The sequence below is a fragment of the Sorex fumeus genome, unplaced genomic scaffold, assembly GCF_029834395.1.
Source record: "Sorex fumeus unplaced genomic scaffold, SorFum_2.1 ptg000101l, whole genome shotgun sequence".
Lineage (NCBI taxonomy): Eukaryota > Metazoa > Chordata > Mammalia > Eulipotyphla > Soricidae > Sorex > Sorex fumeus.
In genome coordinates, this window is record NW_026606158.1 from 1,597,147 (window position 1) to 1,605,833 (window position 8,687).

The following is an 8,687-nucleotide window of genomic DNA, read 5'->3' on the forward strand; positions in this document are numbered from 1 at the left end:
TACAGGATCAGGGATGTCGGCTACAGGGTTATAGGATCAGGGATGTCGGCTACAGCGTTACAGGATCAGGCATGTCGGCTACAGGGTTACAGGATCAGGGGTGTCGGCTACAGGGTTACAGGATCAGGGGTGTCGGCTACAGGGTTACAGGATCAGGGATGTCGGCTACAGGGTTATAGGATCAGGGATGTCGGCTACAGCGTTACAGGATCAGGGATGTCGGCTACAGGGTTACAGGATCAGGGGTGTCGGCTACAGGGTTACAGGATCAGGGGTGTCGGCTACAGGGTTACAGGATCAGGGATGTCGGCTACAGGGTTACAGGATCAGGGATGTCGGCTACAGGGTTACAGGATCAGGGGTGTCGGCTACAGGGTTACAGGATCAGGGGTGTCGGCTACAGGGTTACAGGATCAGGGGTGTCGGCTACAGGGTTACAGGATCAGGGATGTCGGCTACAGGGTTACAGGATCAGGGATGTCGGCTACAGGGTTACAGGATCAGGGGTGTCGGCTACAGGGTTACAGGATCAGGGGTGTCGGCTACAGGGTTACAGGATCAGGGATGTCGCTCAGTGGTAGAGCACTTGCTTTGCATGTGTGAGACCTTGGGTTTGATCTTAACACCACAAAGGGGTGGTGGATGGGGAGACCAGGAAGTTCTCTCCAAGAACTGAGGCATGTAGGAGACCCGGGTTCAATCATCAAGCACCAGGCTGGGAGTCGCCCCTGAACACCCTACCCTGTAAAAGATATATGTGTGTGATATAAATATTGATTTTTTTTCTTTTTGGGTCACACCCGGCTGATCCACAGGGGTCACTTCTGGCTCATGCACTTAGGAATTACTCCTAGAGGTGCTCGGGGGACCCTATGGGATGCTGGGAATCGAACCTGGGTTGGCTGCGTGTAAGGCAAATGCCCTCCCCACTGTGCTATCACTCCAGCTCCCATTTTTTTATTTTTTTTAAAAAAGAAGAAAAAATTTTAAAATGTCCTGGGGCCAGAGAGAGAGAGAGAGTAGACTGGCTGCTTTGCACATGGTCAACCCACAATCAAGCACCATCAGAGTGTGACCCCTGAGTGTAGAGTGGGCAGTGAACCCTGAGCACTGTGGGGTGTGGTTCACCAAAACAAGTGTCCCTGGGTCATTTGGGTTTGGCCTTCATTTCCTCTTAGATTTGTGGGGTTTTTTCCTCTCCCAAATACCAACAAACACAACACTGACAAAACACCTAAGTGCCCTAGTTAACACCTACCCTGGAGAAAAAAACAGTTCACAGCTTTGCATCTAATTTTATGATGCATCTACAGATATGCACACACACACACACACACACACACACACACACACACACTACTCACAAGTATATAGAACATAATTGCAGTCTGGCTTTTATTTTTTCTAATGTTTAATTCTCACCTATATGTTACTATTATAATTTGATTTGGGGGTCCCACTTCTGGCAGTGCTCAAGGTTTACTCCTGGCTCTGCACTCAGGGATCACTCCTGGAGGTGCTCAAGGAAGTATAATATGGGGTGCCGGGGATTGAATCCGGGTCCACCTTGTGCAAGGCAAGGCAAGCGCCATCCCCACTGTAAGTAGCACCTGGCTCTCCACTCAGGAATTACTCCTGTGGTGCTTGGGAGACCATATGGGATGCTGGGAATCGAACCCGGGTCGACCGCGTGCAAGGCAAACACTCTCCCCGCTGTGCTATTGCTTCAGCCCCTCTGGGAGCACCTTATAAACTGGTGGGAGGCAGGTTAGAGGGGCTGAGATGCAGAGAGTCTTAGCAGAGCACTTGCTGAGGCTGTGGGTTCTAGCCTAAGTCCCACCACTCCCATCTGTCACTGTCTTTTTTGGCAGGGTGGGGGGCGGGTGCCGCAGAGCTTGCTGGGATTGAACCCCAGCCTCCACAGGCTGGTCCCACATGTTCAATCCTCTGAGCTATCTCTGAGGCCTCAACTGCATGCAGTTACACTTGCTGATCATACGTGATATGAAGGCGTCTGCCCAATCTCCCAGAAACATTCATTCCTACTCTCAAACTTTTGGGCTAGGGCCATAGTACAGCGGGTAGGGCGTTTGCCTTGCACGCGGCCGACCCAGGTTCAATTCCTCCGCCCCTCTCGGAGAGCCTGGCAAGCTACCGAGAGTATCCTGCCCGCAGGGCAAAGCCTGGAAAGCTCCCCATGGCGTATTTGATATGCGAAAAAACGGTAACAACAAGTCTCACAATTTGTTGTGAGACGTTACTGGTGCCCGCTCGAGCAAATCGATGAACAACAGGAGGACAGTGCTCCAGGGCTACTCTCAAACATTTGCGAAGCACTGAGCTTCTTTTGCTTATTTATTTTTGATTTGGGGGCACACACCTGGTGAGGTTCGGGGGCTATTCCCAGTGTTTGGGGGGTCACTCCTGGAACTGAGTGGGATGTCAGGGATCAGACCTGAGATGCTCAGCCATCTCTCTGGCCCCTGAATGTACTGTCTCTGTCGTCGTTTGCCAACTAGAAGACTTGGATTCTAAGTTTCGTCCTTCTTGCAATGCCTGTGAGCATCATCATCAAACTGACAGAAGGACACTGCAGGGTGACATGATGGCGCATCACAAAGTGCAGTCACCACACAACTGCCCCACTCTGGGACAGAAAGAATCTCATCTTTTTTTAAATTTTGTTTTGTTTTTTTGGGTCACACCCGGCAATGCTCAGGGGTTACTCCTGGTTCTGCACTCAGGAATTACTCCTGGTGTTGCTCAGGGGACCCTATAGGATGCTGGGAATCGAACCCGGGTCGGCCATATGCAAGGCAAACACCCTCCCCGCTGTGCTATCTATCCAGCCCCTGGTTTCATCATTTCTTGTGGTTGCATAGTATTCCACCATTTTTTATGGGAGAGGGGCATGCCTGGCCATGCTCAGGGCTAACTCCTGGCTCTGTACTCAAGAATATCTTCTGGTAGGCTCAGGGGATCATAGGGGTACTGGGGATTGAACCCAGGTTGGCTGTATGTGAAGCAAATTCCCTTCCCTCATAGTATTCCATTGTATATACATAGACCAGAGCTTCACTATCTACTCATCTGGCATTAGAAACCTGGGTTCATTCCATATCCAATTTACTCTACTGAGTACTGCAATGAATAGTGCTGTGCATACGTCCTTATGAGTGAATGCCTTTTTTTTTTTTTTGGTTTTTGGGTCACACTCAGCAATGCACAGGGCTCACTCCTGGCTCTGCACTCAGGAGTCACTCCTGGCGGTGCTCAGGGAACCATATGGGATGCTGGGAATCGAACCTGGGTTGGCCACATGCAAGGCAAACGCCCTACCCGCTGTGCTATTGCTCCAGCCTCTCATCTTTGGTTTTCACTGATGTAGCAATTCCCTTAGGATATCAAGTCCTCTGTGTGTGTGTGTGTGTGTGTGTGTGTGTGTGTGTGTGTGTGTGTGTTGATTCAGTTTTTATTGAGCACACTTGGCAGTACTCAGGGCTTACCCCCAGCTCCATGTTGTGCTGGGGTCTGGCTCAGGGTCAACCACATCCAAGTCAAGTGCCATCACCCCGGTGCCAACTCTCTGATGCCAGCGTCCTCGTTTGACTGTCAGACCCAACCAGTGAAGGATCTTTTTGTTTTTCTTCTCCTGTTTTTCCTTTTTTGAGTCATACCCAGTGATACTCAAGGCTCACTCCTGGCTCTGCACTCAGGAATTACTCCTGGCAGTGCTCGGGGTGGGGGTGGGAATCCCATCCCGGGGGATGCCAGGAATCGAACCTGGGTCAGCTGCATGCAAGACAAGCGCCCTCCCCGCTGGACTATTGCTCTGGTCCTGAATGAAGGACCTTTAACCACGTTCCTAGTGGGTACGATGAGACTTCATCATGGATGCCCCCAACTTCATTCTACCCTCAGTTTATTTGCTGAAGAAGTCTTATTGGGACTGGGGAAGCAGTGCCAAGGACTGAGTGTATATCTGGATGCAGGCGGCTTCCATTCAGTCCCTGGGCACCTGCTTGGAGCCCCCAAGGCAAGCAAAAAATCACACTCACTTGTGACTGCATGCAAAACAGATGAAGCCTCGTTAGTGGGAGGAAACAGCCGACATCACTGCCGGTTTCGGTATCTCTGCCTCGGCAGCAGTGGATTCCCTTTCAAAATTACTTAAATGACTACCCGAGGCTCCTTCTCATCAGATAGGAGATATCAGAGAGGTACGACATCCATCTCGTGGCATGGCGGGGTCAGGTGTTGAGAATGTCATTCAAGACAAAAAAAAGTCCAACTGTGGAGACTACTCTTGACGCTGTAGGGGTGAGGCAAACGGGGAGATTTGCAGTCGGTTCTTTTTGTTCTCTTGGAAGCCTGAGATCCAGGGGTGTTGCTCCCTCATGGTGCTCTGGGGGCCCTGTGGTGCTGGGAATGGCACCTGGGATCCCCCACGCGGTGCATCTGGGTGGCTCTGGGCCAGCTCCTGGGTCCAGACCACTGGACCACCCGGCCACAGCGCTGGGGGCTGGGTGTGACCTTTGAGGCGCAGGATCAGGTGGTGTCTGCCGGGAAACTCCTTCCTCCCGGCTTGCAGCTGCTGCCTTGATTGTGCCGTATCTGATAAAGGAACTGAAGCTCTGGCCCCTCCTCGGTGGACCCCAGGTCAGCATGTGCCTGGCCCACACTGACCTTTATGGACCCTTACCGCCCACATCCGCTTCCCATATCAGCACTGTTGGGGCGGGGGGGGGGGGGATGGTAAGAGTTCTTCTTCCTCCTTCCTCCTCTTTCTTCCTTCTTTTTTTGGGGGGGGGCGTTGGGGCCACACCCAGCGATGCTCAGGGGTTCCTTTTGGCTCTGCACCCAGGAATTACTCCTGGCAGGGAATCATATGGGATGCCAGGGATCCAACCAGGGGCAAGGCAGACGCCCTCTCCACTGTGGGTCCAGCCTGGTGTGAGAACTTTAACAAATGCGAATTTTCTCTCTCTCTCTTTCTGTGTGTGTGTGTGTGTGTGTGTGTGTGTGTGTGTGTGTGTGTGTGTGTTGTGCTTCACGTTGGCAGCTTTCGGGGGCGACTTTCAACCTCGCTTGGGGATCACTCCTGCCCACTGAGTCTGGCTGGCAACCAAATGTTAGGTCTGTGGTGAGCGTGCTGAGACAGGGTGATAGGAAGGATTATTATTTGGCATGACGCTGGGTGTCGGCTCTGTTTGGGGGGACCACACCCCATGGTGATAGGAAGCTATTTCTGGCTCGTGGTCAAAGGTCAGGGTCCTGGTGGTGTTGGGGAACCAGATGAGGTACAGAGTATGAACACTTGAGACAACCCCCCTCTCTCTCCCTCTCTCTTTCCCTCCTTTCCTCTCTCGCTCTCTCTCCCTCCCCTCCCGACCCCCCTCCCTCTCTCTCCTCCTCTCCATACCCGACAGAGCTCAGGACTCACCCCTGTTCTGTGCTCAGGGACGGGCTGTGTGCAAGGCGGGTACCCCCTGTCCTATCTCTCTGCTCCCCCTTTTCTTGTTGTTTTATTAGTGAAACACCATGAGGTACAGTTGTAGACTTACAAGTTGTTGTGCTTGGGTTTCAGTTATACAATGGTCGAGTACCCATCCCTCCACCAGTGCCCATTTCCCACCACCACGGATCCCAGTATCCCTCCCACCCCCACCCCCCACCCCCCATCCCCATCCTACCCTGCCTCTGTGGCAGGGCACTCCCTTTTGTTCTATCTCTCCTTTTGGGTGCTGTGGTCTGCAGAAGAGACAGTGGGTGGCAATCCTGTTCGGTCTATAGTCTCCTTTCAGCATGCTTCTCCCATCCTGGGAGGATCCTCCCAACACCCTTTCTTTGGTGCTCCCTTCTCTATCTGAGCTGCCTTTACCCCTAGAGTGTGCGGCTGGCCTCTAAGCCATGGAGTGAACAACCTGGTATTTATCCCAGCTGTTCTTGCGTGTTAGTCTCTTATTTTGTTACTTTATGTTCCGTCTTTTCCCTCAGAGACTGTTCAGCGGATTCTTCCGTGAGCAGTTTCACTGGGTCGGACTGCGGAACAGATCGGGCTGGCGGTGGGAGGACGGAACCGCTCTCAATTTCTCACGGTAAGGAACATCCACGCGGAACGCCAAGCGCCAAGTCAAACCAGACCCCTGGAGCGGAAATGGGGGACACGGTGGGAAGTCCATGCTCCTTGGGGGGAAAAAATCAAGGCCGGGCCCAGGGTGGCAGGGCACACACCTGGTTTGTGCAGAGCCTCAGGCTCAGTCCCTGGCACCATCAGCAGAGGTCCTGGACCCTGAGCTGGCCTGGTGCAGCTTCTACTAAGTATGAATGCTTTGGGGCTGGAGCGATAGCACAGCAGGGAGGGCATTAGCCTTGCACACGGCCGACCCGGGTTCGGTTCCCAGCATCCCATAGGGTCCCCTGGGCACCACCAGGAGCGCGGAGCCAGAAGGGAGCCCTGAGCATCGCTGGGTGTGACCCAAAAAGAAAAAATAATGAATGCTTATCTGGGGAGGAAGCGATAGAATAGCGCGCAAGACACTTGCCTTGCACCTGGCTGATGAGGACTTTATCTCCAGTACCAAATCCGGTCCCCTGGGCCCTGCCAGGGGTGAGCCCTGAGCACAGAGCCAGGAGTCAGCCCTGAACACTGCCGTGTGGGGCTAAATAAAGAAATACAAAGGGCCAGAGAGATAGCAAAGCAGGGAGCTTGCCTGGCGTGTAGAAGTGGTCCAAAAAGAAAAAAAAAAAAAAGAAAAGAAAAATACCCCAAACACACAAATCTATCACTGTCACTGTCACTGTCCTCCTGTTGTTCATCAATTTGCTCAAGCGGGCCCAGTAATGTCTCCATTGTGAGACTTATTGTTACTGTGTTTGGCATATCGAATATGTCATGGGGAGCTTTCCAGGCTTTGGCGTGCGGGAGAGATACTCTCAGTAGCTTGCTGGGCTCTCCGAGAGGGGTGGAGGAATCGAACCCGGGTCCACCGGGTTGGCTGCGTGCAAGGCAAATGCCCTACAACTGTGCTATTGCTCCAGCCCACAAATATATATGTATATAATATATACATACATATATGTATATAATATTATATGTGTATTATATGTATATTGTATGTATAATATATATATATATAATGGGCTCAGAAGATGGCTGAAAGGGTCGGGCCACACGCTTTGCACCCGGGAGCCCCCTCTGGACCACCAGCCCCTACATGGTGCCCTCAGTTCTGCCAAATGTTTGTCTCCTGCAAATTAAAGAGGTTAATGGGCCATTTTGCAAAATGTAAATGAAACGTTTTGGTGTTTTTGGCCACACCCAGCAGTGCTCAGGGCTTACTCATGACTCTGTGCTCAGGGATCACGACTGGTGGGCTTGGGGGACCCTAAGGGGTGCATGTCGTCTTCTTTCTTCCCTCCCTCCTTCCCTCTCTCCCTCCCTTCATTTTCTCTCTCTCCCTTCCACCCTTCTCTCCTTCCTCCCTCCTTCTGTCTCTCCCTTCCTTCTCTTTCTCTCTCCCTTCCATCCTTCTCTCCTTTCTCTCTCCTCCCTCTCTCCCTCCCTTCTTTTTCTCTCCCCCTTCCTTCCCTCTCTCCCTCTCTTCCTTCCTTCTCTTTCTCTCCCTCCCTTCCATCCTTTTCTCCTTCCTTCCTCCCTCCTTCCCTTCTTTTTCCCTCTGCCTTCAATCCTTCCCTCCTTCCCCCTCCCATCCATCTCTCCCTCCCTCCTTTCTCTTTCTCTCTCTCTCCCTCCCTCCATCCCTCTCTCCCTCCCTTCCTTCCCTTCCTCCTCTCTTCCTTCCTCTCTCCCTCCCTCCCTTCTCTCCTTCCTTCCCCCCTTCCTGCCCTCACCCAAAGCCCAGCCCTGAAATCCGCCGGCCCACCTTCCGCCTTCCTCCCTTCCTGCCTCTGACGAGTCTCTCTGACTCCTCCCAGGATTCTCCACAACAGCTCCGTGCAGAAGTGTGGTGCTGTGAACAAGAACGGGCTGCAGGCCTCGAGCTGCGAAGCGACGTTAAAGTGGGTGTGCAAGAAGGGGCGCCACTGAGGCAGACGCCTCGTCTGGGGGTGCCGTGAACGGCAGCGTCGGCTGCTGAGGTCTCTTGGGGACACCAGTCGGGGACATCACAGCAGCTTTGGCTGGGCTGGGACATTTTTTAGTTGTGTGTGTGGGTTTTTTTTTTTTTTTTTTTTTTTTGCGTTTTGGGTCACACCCGGCGATGCACAGGGGTTACTCCTGGCTCTGCACTCAGGAATTACTCCTGGCGGTGCTCAGGGGACCCTATGGGATGCTGGGAATCGAACCCGGGTCGGCCTCGTGCAAAGCAAACGCCCTTCCCGCTGTGCTATTACTCCAGCCCCTTTAGGTGTGTTCTTAACACTTGCAGATTTGGGCTCTTTTGGGGGCCACACCCGGCAGTCTCCCAGCTTACTCCCAGCTCTGAGCTCAGGGGTCACTCCTGAGGAGCGGGTGAGGACCACACGGGCTGCTGGGGGTCAAACTCAAGTGCCCTACTCATTGCACCATCTCTCTGGCCCCTCTTGGCACATTGTGAAATAGTTTGCTTTTCATGTTTCTCGGTCTAGAAAATGATTGCTGCCTACTTCATTGGTATCTGTACTAACTCTGCATCCCCTTCCCCCCCCGAGCCCAAATATGGGCTGGAGAGACAGCACAGCAGATA

General features: G+C 52.8%; 1 protein-coding gene across 1 annotated transcript in view; it reads left to right on the top strand.

Annotated features, from left to right (window-relative positions):
- KLRG1 (killer cell lectin like receptor G1) overlaps positions 1-8,050 on the top strand; it is a 31,009-nt gene extending 22,959 nt beyond the window's left edge. Inside the window, exons 4-5 of the mRNA XM_056134718.1 lie at positions 5,998-6,098; positions 7,939-8,050. Coding sequence (XP_055990693.1) covers positions 5,998-6,098; positions 7,939-8,050 — 213 coding nt within the window. The remainder of the gene's footprint in view (positions 1-5,997; positions 6,099-7,938) is intronic.
- Positions 8,051-8,687: the final 637 nt, after the last annotated feature.